At 39.7% G+C, this 22,907-nt stretch overlaps 2 protein-coding genes across 2 annotated transcripts; both read right to left on the bottom strand.

Annotated features, from left to right (window-relative positions):
• Positions 1-3,388: 3,388 nt before the first annotated feature.
• Positions 3,389-5,012, bottom strand: LOC117752023 (homeobox protein HMX3-like). The gene is made up of 2 exons (XM_034569132.1): positions 4,706-5,012; positions 3,389-4,443 (listed from the first exon to the last, which is right to left on the bottom strand). The coding sequence occupies exons 1-2, from the start codon at positions 4,920-4,922 to the stop codon at positions 3,902-3,904; spliced, it is 759 nt and encodes a 252-aa protein (XP_034425023.1). The 5' UTR covers positions 4,923-5,012; the 3' UTR covers positions 3,389-3,901.
• A 794-nt stretch (positions 5,013-5,806) lies between these two features.
• Positions 5,807-8,590, bottom strand: LOC117752022 (homeobox protein HMX1-like). Its single transcript, XM_034569130.1, has 3 exons — positions 8,044-8,590; positions 7,226-7,402; positions 5,807-6,909 (listed from the first exon to the last, which is right to left on the bottom strand). The coding sequence occupies exons 1-3, from the start codon at positions 8,276-8,278 to the stop codon at positions 6,473-6,475; spliced, it is 849 nt and encodes a 282-aa protein (XP_034425021.1). The 5' UTR covers positions 8,279-8,590; the 3' UTR covers positions 5,807-6,472.
• Positions 8,591-22,907: the final 14,317 nt, after the last annotated feature.

Here is a 22,907-nt window from a genome sequence, read left to right as displayed (position 1 = left end):
TATAAACCTCTACCTCGCCTTTAACTTAATTGTAACGTTTAAGGGACAATCTCTAATCCACATATAAACACACCAGCACTATGAACACCACTAAATGGTCAAATCTTCATTATTAGTATTTCATGTTGAATAATGTGTTACATCAGTAGTATTTAGACAAAATTTTGAATTATGCAATGAATAGAAAATGTTTGTATTCATCTGGAGCTCATTTATTCAAATTTACATGCACACACACACATTTTCCAACATTAAGGTTACTACCAGTGAACTTGAGATATGTAAACAAACTTTAAACATGTAGAAACATACAATTCAGTATATTTTTAACCACAAATTACATAATTCATATTATATTTGGGGTTAACACATGGCCCTGTGCCTTGTATTTTAGGGCTTAATATAAATGTGTTAAATAATAGATAGTTAATCCTTTCCTTTGTCATAAATCTTATTCTAATTCAAATAAGTTAATATATCATTTAAAAAGTAACTAACCTTATTTGAACAGGTAAAACTGTAATCCTTATGTTTTATAGTACAACTAAAAGATTACTAAATTAAATATTTACATCCATTTCAATAAACGTGCAACTTTGTGGGGTCTGGATTTGGCTCCATAGTTGTGTTGAAAGATATTTGTCTCCACAATATGATGAATACAAAATTATTTGCAAAAACCTTCATTGCATTTCTACAGTTAACTAATTGCCTACCAGTGTTAAAAATGTTAAATGCACATTGGCTGCACTCATGTAATAATGCTTAAAAGAATAAATATGATAAATTATTCAGAACAAAATGTTCTTAATGATAAAATAGTATCAACTTGAAAGCAAGTAGCTGTTATTGTTGTAAATTATTTACACTGATTTAGTTTGCTGTCAGTTACAAGCTAAAAAGGAAAAACACTTCATTTGTTAAAGTTTTAAAATACAAACTACTAAACTAAAAAGTAAAAGTTGGTTTGTTATCTATTTGCTTCCTTTTTACAACTTCCCCAATACTGAAAACTATTTGTTTAGGAGTTATTTCCTTATTTTGAACATCCAAACTCAATCCTGCGTTTCTGTCTTTTCATCTTCCAACATTTTCAAGAAAACTATTCCTTAACTTCACATTGGAACAACAACTGCTCATTTCCTGTGTGCAAAACAATGTCCTGCACCATTGTGTGTTTGGGGGGGGGGGATGAGATACAGTACATCTCTACATGCACAGCAAAGGTAGGCAGGAATTTAGCAGCGAGAACAACAGATTTGCAGGCAGACTAAGTGGTTGAGTGAACAGGTTAGCAGCGGCGGGGCCTTGAATGGCTGTGACAGGGAGAGAGCAGTGAGAGGCTCCAGCACTGAAAGGGGAAGTGACCCGGAAACGGTGTGTAAGTGCAGCTTGCTGGGCCCTTTAGGAAAAATCCCTCCAGAAGCACTGATGCAAGTCCAGCTAAACACACATTTCTCTTATTTCTCTGGCTGCAGAGATGCATTACTCAGCTACACTCATGCGCTCTAACGGCAAAGAAAAACAGACAGTGGGGGAGAGCTGTATCCAAAAAACTCCTGAATCCTGATTTGTGCGTATGTTCGGTACTCTGAAAACACAAAGTACTTGGTCAAAGCGAGGGGCAGCAGTGTTATATTATGGATGCAGATCAACCTTTGCTGCCACAGTGTGTTGACTCAGCCTGACCCACCTTTTGTGTGTGTGTGTGTGTGTGTGTGTGTGTGTGTGTGTGTGTGTGTGTGTGTGTGTGTGTGTGTGTGTGTGTGTGTGTGTGTGTGTGTGTGTGTGTGTGTGTGTGTGTGTGTGTGTGTGTGTGTGTGTGTGTAATTGAATTACGAAGCTCGGCTCAGATTTTATTGTGTGGTATGAAACTGCACATCTTGCTACACAAAGCAGATAAACTGCAAAATGATCAAAGTAGCTGTGCAGTTGCAGAAGCCTGTCATTGTGTTTCTACTCCCATTAAGAAGCTTCTTTTTGTTAATTTACTACTTTGTTTTAATTTTTTATTTAAGTCACTTGACAAACAACCTTTTGTGATTATCATATTATTTACATTTAAAATGATCTCAGACAGGCCCAGAGTCCATGAAGTAAATGTGAGAGAAAATATATAATTATTTTTTCTCAACCTTATGTTACACTTAACGTTAATCGCAGTTGATCAAACTTACTGTTTACTAACTTTCTCTGCATTTAACCTTTATGATAAGTAAATTTATATTTTTTGCAATAACTTTCACACGTTCATGACTTTTTTTCAGTATCAGCCAATAATATTCAAATTATATTATTTTAGTCTTGATGTCAACATGTTGTAGTAGTTGACCGTGTATAGCAGGAACTTATCTACTAATATATGAATACAAACATGTAACGTGTGTGTGTGTGTGTACTACAACACTAACCTGATTAATGCAGTAATAAATTGTCTGTTTGGAAAAAACAACTAATAATCCACAACCAGTTTCCCATCCAGCTTGTGACCAGTAGAACTTGAACGTGCACCATGTTTTGAGTATTAAAACCATTAGTAAAAACATATGGGTTTCTTTTTTTAGTCCTTGGTACAAAGTGATATAACAGAGGTGTTAGTAGAAACCAAGTTGTGTTTTTGAATTCCATGTGTAAAATCAAAATGTATAATCATCTCAGTTCAGTGGGTAAAGAAAAGTTAAGTTTGCATTCGATATTCAAGTTAACAGCAGCTTAAAATGATATAATAATTAACAGTAGTAATTTAATTTTGCAATAGAAAATACTTTCTTTCATGCATCAACTCAGTTTGAGTAAAGGTTTGAAGCAGCAGTTTCAACAGAGAGAGCTGGGCCTCTGATGGATTGAGCAGGAAAAGGCCTGAGAGCAAGGTTGTAAAGTTCAAACTTCTTTAGCACAACATTAAAGACTCACACAGGAAGCAGGACTATCACTGACTTTTTGTTTGCAGCACAGAAATGTACAACTTGTAGAGCTGAGACAAGTTCAACACTTCACTGAGGGAGGCAGAGCTTATGGATGAATAAATAAATACAGGGAAGTGACCTGATGTAACGTGTGATGAGAGATTAACGATATGAAACAGGTGATTCGACCTGGAGACGAATTTGAGCCATTTTCTCTGGGATCAACATTTAAGTTTCATAAAACATTCAATTACCAGGAAGTTTGGCACTGCAGAGGAAAAAAATAAACTTTAACACCGTAATAATCTGTGATCACAAAGATTCTACATCTTCTAAAATGATACCAAAGGGTTTTTAGTCTTGATCTGACATCAAATTCACATTAAAAGAATATGGATGAATAAAAAACCACTGAAGCCCGATATAAAAGTCTAATTTAGAAGTTCGTTTGAAGCCAAAACACGCAGCATACCACTTCAAACATTACTTTTTTTTATTGCAAAATTCATCATCGTCATGATATAGTAACTGTATTCACAGTTCAACAGTCTGTCATATGAAAGATCAAGTGAAAACAAACCAGAAAAGTGTTTAACAACAACAACAATAATATAAGGCCATATAAATACAAAACCAAGTATTGCTCCACAGAAACTTCAACATTTCAACACGAGCGATGGAAACGATGACAAAATTTTAACCAAAGTTGCTGCAGCTTTACTCTTAACGTACATTCAGTCTGATGACATTACTGCGCCGAGTAAAACTGCTCAGAGGAACTTTAATGCATGCACAACTTCAACATATCAAAAACCTTAAAAAAATATATGATAATAATAATAATAAACATTTGGGGGAGGACAAAAAGTGGCACATGCATGTCTTGGATTAGTTGATATGTTTACATCAAAGTTTCAGGAATTATATGAACTCAAAAAAAATAAAATAAGAAAAGTGACCGGCTCATATAAAGTCCAGACATCCAGAGGAAACCATCAGTCCGCGTCAAACAGCCCGAAATACTTGCCAGTGTTGGAGAAGTAGATGTAAGGCGCCGCGTTCGCAGTCGGGTAAAGGACGGGGAAAGGCATGGGCATCAAACATCCGCTCAGCAGGCTGCTGTCTTTGTAAAAAGTCGGTAATTGCACGTTTTTCCCCGCCTCCGAGAGGTGCTCGGCGGCCAGCGGTCCGTCCATGTCCGTGGACAGCTGCCGCTTCAGCTTGTTGCGGCGGTTCTGGAACCAGATCTTCACCTGGGTCTCGGTGAGCTGCAGCGAGCTGGCGAGGCACGCTCTCTCCGAGCTGCTCAGGTACCGCTTCATGTCGAACGTGGCCTCCAGCTGGAAGATCTGTCTCTTGGAAAAGATGGTGCGCGTCTTCTTCTTCACTGCGGCTTTGGTGTCCGTGGGGCTCTGCTGCTGCTGCTGCTCGGACGCGTCCTCGGCACCGTGCGCCCTGTGCGCCCCGGGACAGGAGGCGGCGGTGGTCAGCGACGGTGTGTGTCCCCCGCGGTCCGCAGGATGGACTCTGGGCTTCACTGCGAGCAAAGCGACAAAACGAATTTAGGAGGCATATGGTAAAAATCAATTCATGCGTAAAAACGTACGTTAACAGATCGCACGTAATTCATAAAATCCAGGTTGAGATCCTTATCCAGACATTTACAGGAAATAGTTCACTCGTTGCTCAAATTCACACTTTACGCATGGTTCTGCCTCTAAACGCGTAAATCTGTATATAAATGTAGTTATCACTCTGATAAACCACTTTGCACAGGCTGAATAAATCCCCTGAGTTACCTGTCCCCTCTGAGCCGCTGTCCTCTCTCCTCCGGACGTCCCACGCCTCCTCGCACTGCGCTTGAAACTCATCCTTGCACCCGCCGTCCCTCTGCGTCTTTGCGCCGTCCGAGACTCCGGCGTCCCGCTGCTGCCGCAGGTTGAGGATGCTGTCGATGGTGAACGTCAACGAGGCGCTGCGACCCGGGGCGTCCCCTTTGCTCATGGTCCCCGGCATTTCACGCGCTCCTCCGAGATTCCCGAAACACCAACGTCCCCGGACGCTCCGAGCACCATCGCTCCTCGGCTGCGACTAGCGCGCGGAGGAGCCGGCGCGACGCTCTTCTACGACCCGGAAGAGTGCGGTTTAGCGGCTCGTGATTGGTGCGGGTTGCGGGGCAGATGAGGGCGGGATGCAGGTTTCCCGTCTGGCTGCCATATTGTTGCTTTAAACACTTTGCTGTCATCAGAAGCTCAGTGCGCCCTGTTTATAGGCTCCCGACCAAAAACAAGACGAGGCTCGAGTCCTGCTATTTTAAACCTTGGAGTTTGCATCATCATAGATTTCCAGGACTGATGTGTTGTTTATTTCTATTATTTAGTACATTATTTTATTTATATGCCACATTCCCATCTTCCCTTTTAAACATATGGAACTAAAACAGTAATAAAGGCCAATCCAACAATGTCTCTTTGGTCGTTATGGCACAAGAAGACTAAAGTGTTTTATAGTAAATATAAAGTGTGCTTGAAGTAACAGGGAAGCAAACATGTGACAAAGTGACTGCAGGAGACCACAAAACAATTTGCATCAATTTTATTAACGTGAACATCAGTGTACAAAACAATCTGTATTATAATCCTCTTAAATAAAAAATGTCAAAGATTTTAGGGTATTTCTAAAGCTATCAAAATTCACAAACACTAAAATGTCTTTTTCATAAATGATAGAAATTCTGCACATGGTAAATTTCAATTTCTCAATTTCTCGCACATGTTAGGAAAAGGTTCCAGCTCATGTTACACAAAGAAATACAATTTAACACATTCCTTGTAAAGAAAATGTGTTTAAATGTTTGTCAACCACAGTGTAGGAACTTTGAGTTTTTGAATCTGTACTTTTTCGTCTTTGTTTAACTTCTCCTTGACAAACTCTCGACAATTCTTTATTCCCACATTTTCTTGACCACTCATTTGTACTTCTCATGCAGTTTTGTGTCACAGACAAACACTAGTTTTGAAGTGATGTCCGAACCCATTATTCCTCAAGCTCGAAATATTATGACACTTAAGTGTTCCCATCTGTCTGTGGGTCATCCATACAATTTTGAAAAATGACCACAAAATAGAACCATATTTTAATTCTGTGTGATCTTGTGTGTAGTGTCCTCGGGGCGGCTTCAAGAGTCCCAAAAAATATCCATCATACTTATTAAATCTAACAGAGAATCATATGAAATGTCAGGTTTTTAAGATGAATTGAAAAAAACGCTGCTAATGTGGAGAAATTGTTTTGTTTCGAGGATATTAAAAAAGCTACAGAGAAGGATCCCGATGGCTTATGAGTGATCCACCTTAAGTTAAATCTGGCTTTATTTCCCAAAAGTTGCTTCTAGAAAAGGTCCCAAAGAAACAGTTTGACACAGGTTGAATTACCTGCTGTGCATGAGCAGAAAATTAGATTAAAAAAAATCTGATCTGGAAGTAAAATCAACATTTATGCAGCATCTTTATTTAATAAATTGTCCAAAGAGACACAAGAATTGCTGTAACTTCTCGTGCACCTTTTTAAAGTCCCACCAGTCCAGCCATCTGTGGCGTCAAAAACGACACAGGATGAGTGAAGCGAGAAGTCAATGGATAGTTAATTGCATTATGGAAGCCCACAGACAGTGGTGACACTTGGCCGCTCAGCGTCATAGGCGAGGCGACGCTCTCGCGATACAGCACGGGAACTCGGATGACCCTCTGTGCGGCGTAGGGACGCACGGCGGCTGCGCTGCTCCCAGCCTCCATGTCCTCGGTGATCTGCCTCTTCCACTTGTTCCTGCGGTTCTGGAACCAGATCTTCACCTGGGTCTCCGTGAGCTGCAGCAAGGCGGCCAGGCCGGCCCGCTCCGTGCTGCTCAGGTAGCGCTTCAGGTCGAATGTGGACTCCAGCTGGAAGACCTGACTGCGGCTGAACACGGTGCGGGTCTTCTTCTTCCGGCCCACTTTTGTGTCACCTGAGAGGAGGAAGAGGGAGAGATGTTTTTTGTTAAAGGTTCCCATGGCAGTTTTCTTGCACATGGATCCAGGATGTGTTTGCTACGCCCCTGCTATCTTATAACAAAATTGGGAAAACAACTAAAATATAAATTTCTGCAGGACATACTGATGGTTATTAAAAAACCACAAACTTATGTTAAAGTCTGCAGCCAATTTGTAGCCCGTTTTATGAGCTAGGTGCATGCAATTACGCATGGCTGCTTGTGCTTTCCACAGAGCCAAAGGTGGACCTAAATTAAGGGTGTAACGTGGCTCTATTTGCTTTGGCCTCACCTGGGTCAGAGCCGTCCTCTCGAGAGAAGCAGGAGGAGGGTGCGTCGTCCTCTCTCTCATCCGTCAAGCTGTCTCCCTCCTTCTCCTCCGCATGCCCCGTTAAAGCTGGGGAATCCCGGTCGCTGCTCGGTAGAGTGTCTCCGTGCTCATCCGGGTAGCTGGGCCTGTACCGTGGACCTGCAAAAAGAAAACTCCCTTAATCATGCTACATAGGCTTTAGTGTTCGTTCTCTTGTCCACAACTGTAAGAACGCAGTAGGGAAACAACGCATATTAATTTGCTCCCTGACCTTTCCAAAATTATAAATAGGCATCGACTCCCTGCTTGAATCACCAGAGTGGACTGTTGTGTGGATGCCAAACACCGTAAACTTGTACGAGGCTGATATTTGGAGAGTTTGGGTGTTTTTACGCGCAGAGACAGTGAAACGTGCTCCAGACCATTCGTCGAGCCAACTTGTGACCACCCTGATATATTTTATGAGAAATGAATAAACGTTAGCTGCTGTTGTGGCCCGATTCTGATCCACGTGGTGATTTTAGACCTTTACGCACGCGATAGGATGGTTTTACGCGTGACGTAATTAATTATATCACTGTACACGAGTGATGCTTTTCCACCGATTTGTTAGATCAGCTTTAAGTGTTGTCACGACCCTAGTAAGCGCTTCTTAATCCTGCTTATCCAACATATGAGCGAGGTTATCTGCCGGTCAAATTAAAGCGATCATTTATTGATTTCAGATCACGTTTGAGTCTCTCACATTTATTCGCTGATTTACAGTAAACAAATAAAAGCATGTGGAGATGGACACTCACTTCTTGAGCTGTGGTTCACTGTGTTTGGTGACGTCCCTCTCCAGTTCAGCTCCTCGTTGTCCAAACGTCCCGGACACATCGCCGGGCTGTGGACGGTAACTCTGAAGTCCGAGGTCTCCACCCGCTCCTCAGCTGGGGCTGCTCTGTCTGCGGTTCCCAGCAAATTCTCAATGTAAAAAGACGAACCTCTCGACGAAGCATTGCGCTTCGACGTCGGCGCTTTACCGTCCAGCATTGTGACTTTCCCCCCCCCAAAAAAACACTTCCCCTTCTGAACGTTATAAAATCATTCCCGGGAATGTGTCTGCTTCCCAAACAGGAGTGTCCCCTGCTCCGCGTAAAACCGCCCAGACGCGATCCATGAGCGCAAATACAGCTCAAGCCTCCAGTTGCAAGAGATCCGGACGCAAATTCAAACCGTCCCCATGAAGCGATGAAACTCCAGACAAACAAAATAATCAATCAAAACCCGAGTGTGTCTCGTTGTCGGGAGCCTCTCCTGTCGGAGTCTGTCTTGAGGCAGCGCAGAGACGCTGTATTTAGGTCAATTAGGGAGCAAACCCAGGCAGAGACGCAGTGTTGTCCTCAGGGCTGCAGAGATGGAGGGAGCTTCATGAAGAATGGCACAGTACCGCCTATTGGTTACATCGGTCCATGCACACTTTGTATTTACTATGCACTGTATACGATTTAAACTCTTATTGAGTTGTGCCATAATGATTAAATACATGTTTTGGGAAAGGTTATATATTTGTATTGATTACTCACATTAAACCAATTTCCTGTAGTTTGCGTTTGCATCAGGAAAAAAAGGTTGTTAGAGCAGAGCCAAAACTACTTATTATAATAATAAGTTATTATTACACTAGTTGAACATTATTAATCATGGTAATGTGTCAAGTGATTAACAGATTATCAGAGTTTTGAATGTGTGAGCCAAAGACTTCTGAGGCCGCAGAAAACTTTCATTTCTTTTCTTTGTTTGGAACAAAACGGAATAATGTTCCTGATAATTCTTCAATATGCTTAGTCCCGTTTTAAAGCTTTTCAGCAGTCAAGTGCAAAAGTCTTCAATAGTTATATTTGTTTGCTTATAGTTGTTTTGCAAATTTCTATAAATATACGATATGTAAATATAGTCTATCTAAATATATAGGTAACAAATTGATTAGATTAAATTGTAAATCAATCCTGTAAACATGTTTTGAGACGTACAGATATATTTATCATTATCTATTCATTTATTGTAATATATAAAAAAATATATTTAGTTTAAAAAGTCACATTTTATCTACTTTTGCCAGATTTACATAATTTATGTAAATGAAAATGCTTTTTAATTCCAAAAGTTGGAAACTGGATTTTACTTCACTGTTAATTCTCTATATGTGTACCTTTTTTATTAAGTTGCATTTTGGAGCCAGAATTTGCTTCTGAACCTGTTGTGATTCTTCTGAAACTCTTGATTTATTTAAGTTGAGCACAGAGAAACTTTGATTAAAGTAAAAACAACTTTCGAGTGTCAAACTCTCCTCTGATGTCAAAATGAAGTAAAAACAAGCGAAACATATTTTTGAGCATTGGATGACTTTAAAGGTCGGTTCCTGATTTGCACAGAGAAAATGATAAAAAAAAAAGACTTTCCCTTGTTTGTGTGTTTCCAAATTAACCATAACACAAACACAGGGCATGAACAGATTCACCATCATGTCACTTCCTGGACTTGTTCCTCCCTCAGCCAGGCTTAAAGGACCAATCAGTGTCCAGCACAGGCCTCACAGAGCTGTCTCCTTTTCACACTGACAGGCTGAAGGAGAAGCTTTTCACCACAACCTGCCTGAAACACTCAAGTGTAGATTATCTGTGGAGAATTGATATTTTTTCTTTTCCTGGAACCGGCCCCGGTTAAATGCCCGTAGATGGACTTGACAGTGTGTTGCAGCTTAAAGCAAAAGAGTTGATTAACACTGAAGGTGGAAAAGGTTAGGGCTGCAAGACTGTGAACGCTGGCGTAAAAACAGCAGTGCATGTTTGGAGTTGCAATAGGATTTAAACACCATGAAAAGCTTACTTTCTTCTGTGGGGAAGCTTTAGCAAATGCTCAGGACATTCCAGGCTGCATGTTCTCAGGCTGCATGTTGACAAACCACAGCAAATCCAGCTATCAGAAAACAGAAAGACACCACAGCGGAGGAGTGATGTTAAATCTCAGTGCCGAGCGGTGAAGAGAGGCAGAGAACAACAAACCATTTGTGTTCTCTGAGGAATTGCTCACTCTTCGCTCTTCACTGTGCCACAGAATTGACTTTGTAAAAGCCTCTTTGCTGCTAATAGCCTATCAACCCATTACTCTGGATTCTGAGCAGCGCACCACATTTTACATGAATTCACAAATATATGCCGACTTCTTGTAAAGTTTAAAACATGCAAAAGTGATTAAGCTAATCAAGCAGCAGGTTTAATGTATATTCAGCATTCTGTGACTGCGTATCCTGCAGCACAAACAGGCAGTGTGTTTTATAGTAGTAGCAAATATGTTTTTCATGAGCAGGGTAATTAGAAGAATAAGAAAAAACTTATATAAAGTTAATTTTACTCTATTTTGATGTTTGAATGCATAAATAGCTCAATACAGAAATTAATGGGCATTTATACACAGGATTAAAAACAGTTGTTCACCTCTAAGACCCTGGAAATGTGTTTTTTAGATAAAGGTTTGTCTCTAACTATTATATATTCAAAAAGGTAACAATTAACTTTAAAACCTGCTTCCTGAGTGTTGTATGGATGTGATCAGATCAGGTGCACGGAAATATGTGGCATTCCATTTTCAAAATTAAATCCCCACCCGGCTTTAAACTATAAGAAAAACTCAAACAAAACAAACAAAAAAAAACACATTAATGTCGCTGTTGTTGTAATAACCAAAACTTTAGCAGAAAGTTGAGTTCATGTTGGATCCCAAGATGCTGTTAAATACATTTTTTTTATTGTTTTTATTTAACAACAATAAAACAGGAGACAAAGTTGAAGGAAAGTAAAAGAAAACTTGACAAAACTATAATTCTGTGATTGGTTTACGCTTACACATCATTTCCTGGTGTGTCGACTCCTTTTTCATTCAGTATTCAGATGTTTGACCAAAGAATAATTTTAAGGCTTCATTTTGACTCATTCTGTACTTTGATAAAATGTCCAGAAAACTGTAAAACTACTCATACGTTTTTTTAAAGGCAGTAGATGCTGTGAGGGCCCCATTTGACACACTTGCCTGAGTCTCCTTGCAAAGCGGAGCAGTGTGTGAGCGTTTTAAAAGATGAAGGATTTGACTTTTTTATTCTCCAACAATGATTCCGACGGACATGTTTTTGTGTCATTTTGAGGGAAGCTAGAAATGATCTCATGCCACGTTCGCCAGCAGCAACACTAACATAACACTTCCTGTCCTGTCTGGCCTCATTGTGAAGCGGGGGGGCATGTTCAAGATCTTTTAATTAAAGACGACACTGCAACCTTTACAAGGTGGATGAGGACTGAACCTCCAGACTACCTGATGAACGACCACTGGGGATAAGAACAATCTTCTAGTACAAATACACCGAAACATCTAATTCTCTTCAACCCAGGATAAGAAAACACTGTCCATCCAGACTCACTTATTGTGTTAGGATTATTTTGACTCTTATTTATAGTGATGGAAGCAGAATTAAGATAATTTACTTTAAAAATAAATCGAAAGAAAATTTACTTTATACGTATCAAAAGTTAAAGTACTTGTTGGCCCCTGTATTCATATGCATAACTAATTGAAGTGATATTACTAATGGATTAATGTACAAACAGTATTTTAATGTTGCTGCTTTAAATACTGTTCTGCAGTTAATTAAGATATTGTATTTTTAGAACATCACCGCATGTTCTATGGAAAATGCTGATTTGCAAAGTAACTATTGTGTAACTGCAAAATAAATGTAGTGGAGTTGAGTCTGGGTTTAAAGTAAATGTAAATATTATATACCTACTAGATAAATGTAATATTATCAAGCACATTAAAGTCCAGTTTAATAAAATGTAAAAACTATATACCTTCCAGATAAATGTAATGTAATCGAGTAAATTAAAGTAAGATCCAGTTAACATGCAATGTTAATACTGTAGATACTTTACTAAAAGGTCTAGCATAAAATGTAAATATATAGTTGTACTACAATGGATTAAAGTACAAGTTTAAAGTAGTAGGAAATTTAAATACTCAACTGCATTAGAACTTGTTTTTTCTCGTAATGAGTTTGAGCTCTTAATAAAACATCAGCTCTTATTAAATATTTGTCCTATGTACATCGAGCATATATCCTGCTGATTACTATGATTTCCTGATGTCGGCTCATCCGTAACATAACCATCATGAGGCAAAATGCAGAGGAGCTTCTCCTGCAGTGTTGTTAACAGTGTATATGTTTGTCTTCCATATGCACGAGGAGAATCCACGTATTGGGGGGGGGGGTTCCTCCACATCATTATTTCTGCCACTATAATGGGCCACTGTGGTGATTCAAGCTGCTGAGGTCAAAGCCACGGCCCAGAATGCACTAGTGTATATGAGGTCAGCGAGGTCCAGACATCTTAGGTCGGCCTTAACGGGGGCGGTCAACCAGAAGGGCCTCTTTATGCCACATCGAGCGTGGAGCTGTTGACGACTTTTTTTTTTCTGGGCTCTCATGCGACCTCTGCTCGCCGTCTGCTGCTGCTCCGCTCCACCCTCACTTCTTACCCCAAAAAAAGTCACGTTCACACCCATCAGAGGAGATTTTTAAACCTGCGTTCTCTCTGGCAGCTCATGGGCGGAGAGGTCGTCGTTTGGGGGGGGGCCCCCCGCACGAAAACAGACCCCTCCAGGCTCCCGCTGTCACTTTATCAGAAATGGCCCTTAATCTGCGTTTTATACCTGCTCCGAAACTCCAAAAAGAACACTCCAGATTACGACCATTGAAACTGACACATACTTCTCCTGCTTAATCCCTATTAGCGCTCCCCTCACCGCACCCGCAGCCCGATTCATGCAGCGGACAAAGCGAAAGCATTCTGGGAGCTGTTTGGGTTTATTGCAACAGCTTCTGCAGCCGCGCACAAAAGCCCCGTTAACAAAACACAAGCTTGTTGTGTGTGTGTGTTTTAAAAAAAAAAAAAGTTTTCTGAGTTTGATTTTTTGTCTTTCAAGCCTGGAAAAAATAACACATTTAGCTCTTGGCCGGAATAAACTATTAATGCCTGTTTGTTTAACCCCTTGGACGGCAAATTAACCCCTGTTAGAGCCAGCTTGTCAGTTCAGCACAAAGGGGGGAAAGCACGATGGTTTAGCCACATTCTGGCCTAATGCCACACATCCACACCCCTGGGAGAGAGAGAACCGAACCTATTCCCTTCACAACTGATAAAATGAAGTTTTGCATCACATATTATTGTTCCATATTGATTTTAATCTCAGAAGAAGAGTTTAAAGAGCTTCTATTGGGAAGAAAAACACTAGTTTAAGCTGCAATCATCATTGTAAAGTCCAGTTTTTAAAGTAGCATCAATTGTACCGTAAAGCTGCCAGATGAATGTAAACAAGTAAATTAATACGTACAGTCCTTGTATTTTTAGCTGCATTGTGGCCTAATGTCACACATCTAAACTCCTCTGAAAAAGAATAGCGAGCATTTTCCCCCAATAAGTGTGAAACTTTGATTTTGTCCTCAGAAAAAGTGAGTTTAAAGCTTCTATTGGTAAAACAATCACTGTAAAGTTAAGTAAAGTCCAGTTTTAAAGAAGTGTACTACTGTGTAAAGTACTCTATAGCTGCCAGATGAATGTAAACAAGTAAAATTAATACGTAGAGTACTTCATGGCCTAATGTCACACATCCAAACTCCTCTGAAAAAGAAAAGCCAACATTTCTCCCCCCCCCCAGAAGCGTGAAACTTTGTCCCATATTGATTCTATCCTCAGAAAAGGTGAGTTTCAGGAGCATCTACGGGAGAAAAACACTTTAAGCTGCAACAATCATCGGCTCTTTCCCCCAGCACGGTAAAGCCATGGAGGTTAATCACATGAGATAAGTGCAGCAGCCGGCAGGTACAATATACCTACACAGGAAACAGGGTTTATTCCCGCAGGGGGTGGGAAAGACGGGGCACTTCTGACGGATTACAGGCCCCACCACAAATACCAAGGCTTATGGGACATCAGATCAATGGGAGAACATCAGCTTCCTTGTGATACCACTAATGTCTTAAGCTGTGCCAGGAACTGGGGTCAAATGTCACTTGGTTTTTTTTGGGGGGGGGGGGGGGGGGATTTCAGCTAAAAGGTCCAACTTTTAAATCAAAGTTGTAGATGGTTAAAAATAAAATCCTCTTCTGCCAACCGGTGTCCCGAGCAGCCTCTATCTGACCCGGGAGCTTCTTAGATAGAAATCTGCAGAAGGAGGCGCAGGACGAGGGCCTGAGGAGCCTCGGCGAGGAGGAGTTGCGTGTGAAAGGAGCGAGGTACACTCGGAGGTAGCAGCTGATGTCCGTGGAGAGTGCACCGCCCCCCCGCCCCCCCTCTCCTGTCCGAGGTCAAAGCACTTCTGTCATATTAGCTTATACACATGGTCCATATTTTTCAATAAATCATGGCCCCTGAAGGAGAAGTGGAGTACACAAGCTCTTAGAGCTGCATGTGGGAGTCGTCCTACTGCTGCTGCTGAATTATATTTAATGAGGAGCTCATTCTGTTAATAACTCTGTAAATTATTTGTATTATTATGATTATTATCAACTTTAAGAACTTATTATTGAGATCTGCTCTGAAATTTAATTTGGGAAAAAGCTGATATTGAAAGAGGCTGCAGGGTTTATTGATTAAACATCTTATATGAATAAAATAAGGGCCTGAATAAGAATTTAAAAAAGTTTGAGATAAAAAACAAATCTGTGAAAACATGTATTCAAATCTGCAGTATATATAAATAAAACACATTACTACCACTACTAAAACTACTGCTAATAATAGTAATTTATATATTATCTATAATCTAATCTATAAATCATAATAATGTAAAATATAGTAATAAATGTATTGGTATTAGTGATAGTATTATTATGATTTATACTATTATTTGTTGCAATAGTTGTAGTTTTAGTACTAGAAGTTGTACTACTACTACTACTACTATTAATATTGTAGCTATTAATAATAATACGATTGATTGTATATCATTGTTAGTATCATTAAGATTTATACTATGATGATGATAATCATTATTAGTAATAGTAGTAGATCAAGTAGTTCTAGTAGTGTAACTATTACTTCTACTAATGATAATAGTATAGATCATAATAGTAACACTTCCATTATTATTATTATTATAAGTAGTAGTAATAGTAGTTTTAGAAGTAAAACTAAGATTAATTATATTATTAGTGTTATTATATACGATTATTAGGATTATTTAAGACGATAGCACATGTAAAGAATCTTTAAAGACATTTCCAGGACATTTTCCTTCTCTTCTGTTTCTCCTCCACTTTCCCTCCCTCCCCGGATGATGCAGTTGTTTTTCCCTGTTTGATTGGAACGAGTGTGGATCTCGGATGTGTTTCAGCTCTGAGCTCCTTCTCCTGTGATGAAACATGTAGGAGGCAGAGCAGGAGCAGCATGAAAGATGAAGGAGTCACTTTAATGTTTGCCTGCAGGACACTAAGTCCCGTTTCTGTTTTCTCTCCTCTTGTCACGCGAGTCCTGCTCCATACATGCACAGGCCACATATATATATATATATATATATATATATATATATATATATATATATATATATATATATATATATATATATATATATATATATATATATATATACTCTGCTGCTTCCCTGGGAATCAAACCTGCATCTCCGCCACAGGGTTCTTCTTTTCTATCGTGAAAGGTTTTGGCCTAGAAACTTCTATTTCATTTATTTTTTCAAATCCTTTTCACAAAACTTCCCCTATTGAAAATGGTAGAAACACGCATGTTTATTCTATACAGTATTTAACAGTTATTTAATATTTGGACCTATTGGGGAGGACCGTTTTGTGTAACCGTTAAACTTCAAGCAACTAATTTAAATAAACGAAATAATAAATAAATGAATATATAAAGTTTGAGAGAAGATACATGTGGATCAGAGCTGCAATTTAAATGTCAGCTTTTCTTTACTTTCTTTAATTTTCTGCGGATCTTCAAGATTTCCTTTGAGAGGAAACACTTTTACACTTTTGAGTATATTCTTAAAAAGTATATAACCTACTTTCAAAGTAGCCTTATAGGGACTTCCGCTGCAATACACTTAAAATATAACCTATCGATTGTAATCACCCCTGCATTGATCTGAGGTTTTAGAAATATTTTGGTAATTGTTTAGAACAGTTTATAATTTTGAAAGACGGAGTCAGAGTTTTAAACTAAATTATAATCGTATATTTATGTATTTTATTGTTTTCACGTGTTAACGTTAATTTAGGAAACTCAGAGTTTAATATTCGACTCGGTGAGAGCGTCAACCCTTGGACTTTGTATTAAGTTCATTAAGTATTAAGTTTGTAAAGTTTGATCAGCAGCGTTAGGAAGTTTAGATGAAGAACAGATCGTTATGAAGAGATTTAATCTGTCGATAAAACACTCGCTCGTTCTTCTGCCGTGAAAAGTGAAAAGTGCGCTGCTTTTATTAACTTTAACAAACTGTAGATTTAAGGTCGTGAATCTCTTCGTGTTCGTTTGGAAATCAGATGATTTGACGGAGAAGTCCGGCGTTTTAATATTTCACCCGTTTTATCACATTTCTCTTAAACTGCGATTTATGTTTCGAGAATGTGTCAGATGGTTTTGTTCAAAAGTGAGAAAACATAAAAAGAAAATGAAATACCCCGTGTGTTTTTATAGATACATTATTAATTATATAGAGAAAAGCTATTGATAAAAACAAAGTTTTACCTTACTTTTGTTGCTTTATAATATTATAATATATTATATTACCATATTATAAATATAATAATTATTGTTGTAAACATTACTATTTATTTATTTAAATTATTTATTACCATCCAGGACTTTGTATCAACTTCCAATAAATGTGTAAAGCCTATAACCTAACAACCATAATTTTCCTCTCTCCCTCCCTCACACTCTCAAACAGTCACACACTCACAGCCTCACACAATCTCTCTCTCTCACACACGCTCACAGTTACACACACACACACACAGTAACACACACACACACAGTTTGATATCTGCAGTCCATCATTTATTGGCTCTATGTGCTCGTACTCTTGACACATGAAAATGATATTAAAACTCTGGGAAACAATTATAAATTTCAGTTTACTACAATCTGAGGAGTCACGTCTCTTGTACAGTAAACAGGCCCGAGTTGTAAAGTTCATCACACTTGAAGCATCAAGCCTTTTTTTGATTTGATGCCCATGTGTTCCCGGTTAGAAGAGATTTTACTTCTCTTAGTTTGAGAGTTGCACTGTGCACTGCTGATAATAATTTTGATGCTGTGACATGAAAGAAGAAAGTGGATAATTTGCAGCCGTTTCTGAGGGAGTCGGAGAGGCAGGTCTCTGCTGTGGCCTCCAGCTGTTTTCAGGGCTGAGGCCTGAAACTCCACTTATTCTAATGTGCTGTTTGACTCTAATGTGTAAAAAGAAAGAAAGGAAGGAACGAGACTTTCATGTATGCTGGCTGTTCGTGATGAATGCTATTCTGGTTTCTCTCATCATTTCACGCCATATGATATAATGAGAGCAAATGAGGAATCCTGACAGAGAGAGAAATCACACACCCTCTGCTTTGAGTGGTTTAAAAGTTCAGTTTGAGGAGTTTTATCTGTTCTAATAAACTGAAAAGTAATGAGCCGGATGAAAACACGAATACAGCTGAAAACCATTAATACAAACACAAAAGTGAGGAAGAAGAGCACGTACACACAATTCTTTTTATTACCACAATCAGCAGAGGGCAGCAAAGCAAACAGCACTTTACCTGTGAAAACTCAAATAAGACGTCAAACTATTTTTGAAAAATTATTAAATAGTGTAATGTTCATTTTCTTTTGTATTTATGAATCACAATGGAAAAGAGAAATACATCGGTTTTTAGCAGTTATGTTTTTCCTCACACTGGTAATAAGATAATACTTTTTTTATTGATCCAAGATTACAGCATGACAATGTTTGCTTGTAACAGCACTCTTTTGCCACTAGATGGCAGTGTTATGACATTTCTTACCACGCATTACAAGTTCTTGAGGTGGAGAATCAGACACATGTAGTATTGACAATACTACTACTACTACTACTACTACTAATAATAATAATAATAGTAAACTCTCTATACAGTTCTTTTCTTACCAATGTTACGAACTAATTTACAATAAAAAAACAATGAAAGTAAAACGAGGGAACATGAGCAGACAATAGAACAATATTATAATAAACGCCTGCTGGTCAGAAGGCTGAGCTACACGTGTATAAAGCTTAAAATCGTCTAATAATGGGGGGGTTTCATTTAAAAATTACTAATAATCCTAAGTGCAGCTCACACATACACAATGAAATGTGAAGTTGATATTTTTGAAAGTGATGAAGTAAGAAAATAATGTATTTTCTAAGTTATTAACATAATAAATGACTTTAATTTCTTACTGTCCCTTGTGTCATACAATTCTGACATTTATCCCCTCGCTTGCTACACCAGCCACAGTTATTATGCATGATGCAGTACAGTTGTGCCTATGATTGTATCTTTATGGCAGTTATTTCCATTCCCCACAGTGCACCAGGAGGCCATAAAGCCCCAGTGTCAGTCAATCAGAAGCTCATTAATAGATCATTTACTTGAGGACAATGGGGGAAAGCCTCTTCTATCAAGGAGAACGTGTGAGATGCTGCAGAAAAAAATCCATTAACCTGTGATTATTGCGTCTGTGAGCAGAGAATATCAAGAAGAGGGATGCTCACATATACACATCTTCATCTTCAAATACTGGACGTCATCTAATGGATCTTCTTGTGTCCTTCAGGTTTGGATGTTTGATCATGTAGTTCAGTTTGTGTCACACAAGCTTTAACAACAAGGATCCATCTGAGACGTCTGTTTCTATAGTTTTGATCTTTAATGAAACCTGTTGCTTCCCTGTCTTGTCGTTTGACTGCTCGTGTTTACAGGGACTGGACACAATAACACGACCAAAGATTATGAAGCTCACTTTTTACAATAAAAATGGTTGTATTGAACCCTTCAGTGGGGGGGCTATATGAACATATTTATAGAATATAGAATTGTGTAGTCTAGAACCACAAAAATTGCTCATTAACAACAAAATACAAAAGCAAATCCATTCTTGTGTGAAGATATGTGATGTGACTATTGATTCATCAGAGCGAACGTTGTCTTCATCTTTACTTACCTCCCTCCTCTACCTTTTCCTTTTTTCTCCACGTATCCTAATTGTCATATTTATACACCTCACATTTTGTGATCCACCACTCCTTCCTGAGCATGATCTGAATCCTGCGGAGCTATTGTGAAGATGTGTCACAATACATCAGAGCCTTTTCAATTTCTCCCAGCCTTGATCTTCAGGGTAGCACAATACCACAGTGGCCTTTAGCTGCTTATCAGCCTCCCAGATGGTGCTGTGGCTCTCAGCCTAACTGTACTCTGTCAGCCTCTTCTCCCCTGCCAATGGGAAGTGTGGGTCTGCCAGCCGCAGATGTGCGTTCCCCCCCCGTACCTGGCTCTGACGGTGCACCGAGGCCATAGGTGGCCCGCAAACCCGCCACGGGCCCAACACGCAATCACAGTCTGCCACTCTGCTCTTCCAGCAGCTGCAACGGGAGCATAACAACACAGTCGCACTCAGACGGCAGGGGAGTTAGTGATGAGAGTCAGAGTAAGATGTGGCTTTCAGTGTGTTATCAAAATGTATTCCGCTTCGTTTTACAACCTCAGTTTTTCCGGCAGAGGTATCTGAGTGATGCGTCTCTTACCCAAACGTGTCACATGTCTTGTGGCTTGATTGGGGCGTCTCCGGTCAGTGGAGACTCTGGTTTCCTCTTCTCTGATCGACTTCTATGTGATTGCTCGCCGTTTGTGTTTTTTCAAATAGTCTGTGGTTTTTTACTGTGAGGTTGAAATGTTTGAGTCCGATAGTCATGTCCCTCTTAGGGCTGTAAAGGCTTAACAACTTTTGATTTGATATTTTAAATGTATCTATATACATTTTTGCCTTTTTATAGACTATTAAAGGAGCTTGGAATTAATTGGAAATGTATTTTATTCCACACAGAGAGAAGTATTCAGACACTTGCTGTTTTTATGGCTCTACTGTTCCATCAAATAATCTCGAGAAAGTAGTCTTTAGTTTTATTTTACACACATTTAATTTCATGGCAATTAAATAAAGTTCTGTGAGCTTGAGAAGTCTGTAATGACTCTGGGTCAGTCTCAGGTTAACGAGAGTGCTCCTCACATCCTCGTTACACACTGTACTCCATTTCCACTGCAGTGTCACACACACCAATTACATCAGCCCTGGTGTATTCTGGTTATGGACTTTTCCTGCTGTTTCTGCTGAGCGAAGCTTTTGTCCTGGTCGCAGCCTGATGCATCATCTACAATTTATATCTGCACCAAATTTGCAGGAAACATTATCAGTTCACATTAATGCATAATTTTTAAAAAACTGTTTAAACCCAGGTCTCACTCAATCCGCTCTTCCACACACACACATACAGACCTTGACTTGTTCTTATCCACGCTGCTGAATAATTTACCAGTGCCCACCTTTCCTGACACACACCGACTGTGGCCATTTTATTATGCATTAGGTAAAAAAAAAAAAAAGGGTTCTAGATAAACAATGACCTTGTAGATTAAACGGCAAAGTCAAAAACTACGAAGCACTAAGCACGAAAAAGAGAAAAAGCATGTGTCAGAACTTATTGGCAAGTACATCTCTGTTCCTCATGGAGAATCTATTCTTTGTTCAGCTAACCCCGTCCTCCTGTCGCAGACCTGCGTGCACGAAGCACTCAGCGCCGCGGAGTGAGGATTTGCAGAGATAACAGGCACCGCTGAGGCAGGTGTGGAAATAATAGCTCCTCTCCAGAGGCTGCGAACAATGTGAAATCCTTGACAATGGGCTTTTCCAGCACTCTGTACAACGACAGAGCTCTTAACTGGAAGCTGTGCTTTACCTTGGCACCGTGAAACACTGCGATTTGAGGACAGCAAAAAAACAGGTTACTTTTACAATTAGGATGGAAGCCTCAAGGGTTGTGTCGATTAAAGTTTGCCGCTGATTGACAAGTCGATTCCTTTAATTAATCCAGCATCCCGTCCTGATTAGAACTGGTAGAGGAAATGGTGCCGTCTCAGTCGGAATTGGCTCGCAGCCAGAGGAGTCTTGACATTCGCTTTATTGACTCGGAAATCCGCAGATCGCCCGATGACACCGATGATAACAACGGCGACATTGTGTTTCCATCAACAGCCACATTGATCAGACAACAATTCATTCCCGCTGAGAGGAAGTGACAAATACAACGAGCTGTGAACGGAAGCAGTTTATAAATCAACCTTTTCCTCTCTCATCCATTAAAATAATCATCCTGCGTGTATAATATATGTAATAAATGTATTGTCAACGGGCGTTTGATTGTTGAGCACTTCAGCTCGACACTCAACACAGGCAATAGACACAATAGCTGGTGCCGTGGCTCTTGTCGGTGTTCACGGGGATTGTTCTGTTGGAATGGATTTTTACTGGAGATGCTGTTAAATTGGTTTTCAAGGAGAAAATGTAGCTTCGGTAATGACTGTCGTCCACTGAGTTCCCTGTCGTCACATCATTTCCCTTCTGAACAATTTTCCATCAGATCAAATTTCACCCCGTTGTTTTATAGGTGTACAAATGTACATTTGTATTCATTAGACATTGAGATGATTTTGTGTTTGTTTTGTTTCCTGTAATATTTTGCTGTGCACGTCTTGCAGGTTCAATTCCATTCAGTTTTGCCAAAACACAGAGAGAACCCCAACAGTTGGGGACAGTGGAGAGGGAAAATAGCATTTAGTAAATATTGTGTTGCAGGGTTGGATATTTTCGTATTAACACTCGCCAGATGTTGATTAACTGTAATTATTTTCTATTTGGAAATTCGTGGTGTGTAAAGGTATTGTCTAGGGGACAGGGTTTCCATTTGAAGGTCGGGTAAATATCATCAGAGATAAGAGTCTTTTCCAGTCGATTTCCATCAACTGTTTTGACCCATGAACCTAAACTTAGATCCAATCGGTGCATCCTTTTGAGAATTTTTGGCCGGAAAGACCTGATTTACTCAGGAGGCAATGAAACTCCGAGGACATGTTGTCAGACTATCACAGGACTAGAACAAACAAAGATACATTCAAACCTCTGGAGAAATCGGTGTCTTAATGGTGGAGGAAGGTGGAACAGCTTGACCGCTCTCTGCAGAAGACGTGAACTTACTCTGAGCCTCTCAACCGCCCTGTAACAAAGATAAAACATCAAGTAAAGCATCTTCCTTCCAACCGTTCTGCCGGACTTGGTTGTGACCACGTCGTCACTTTCCATAACCCAGCCGCCGCCCATCGTGTGACGGCGTCTACACGGTTCTCCTGTTGATAAACAGAGCTTTGTAGGTCATGATTAAGGGACTCGTTTGTCTCGCCGGCTCCGTCTGCTAAGTTTCAGCCTTCCAAGTAATTAAGGAGCCGTGGAACAACGAACGCTGGATGGGCCCCCGGGGGTTTCACTCTTACTTTCATGCA

This window comes from Hippoglossus hippoglossus, chromosome 18 (genome assembly GCF_009819705.1).
Source record: "Hippoglossus hippoglossus isolate fHipHip1 chromosome 18, fHipHip1.pri, whole genome shotgun sequence".
Taxonomy (NCBI): Eukaryota; Metazoa; Chordata; class Actinopteri; order Pleuronectiformes; family Pleuronectidae; genus Hippoglossus; species Hippoglossus hippoglossus.
This window is presented reverse-complemented; position numbering and strand designations above follow the sequence as displayed.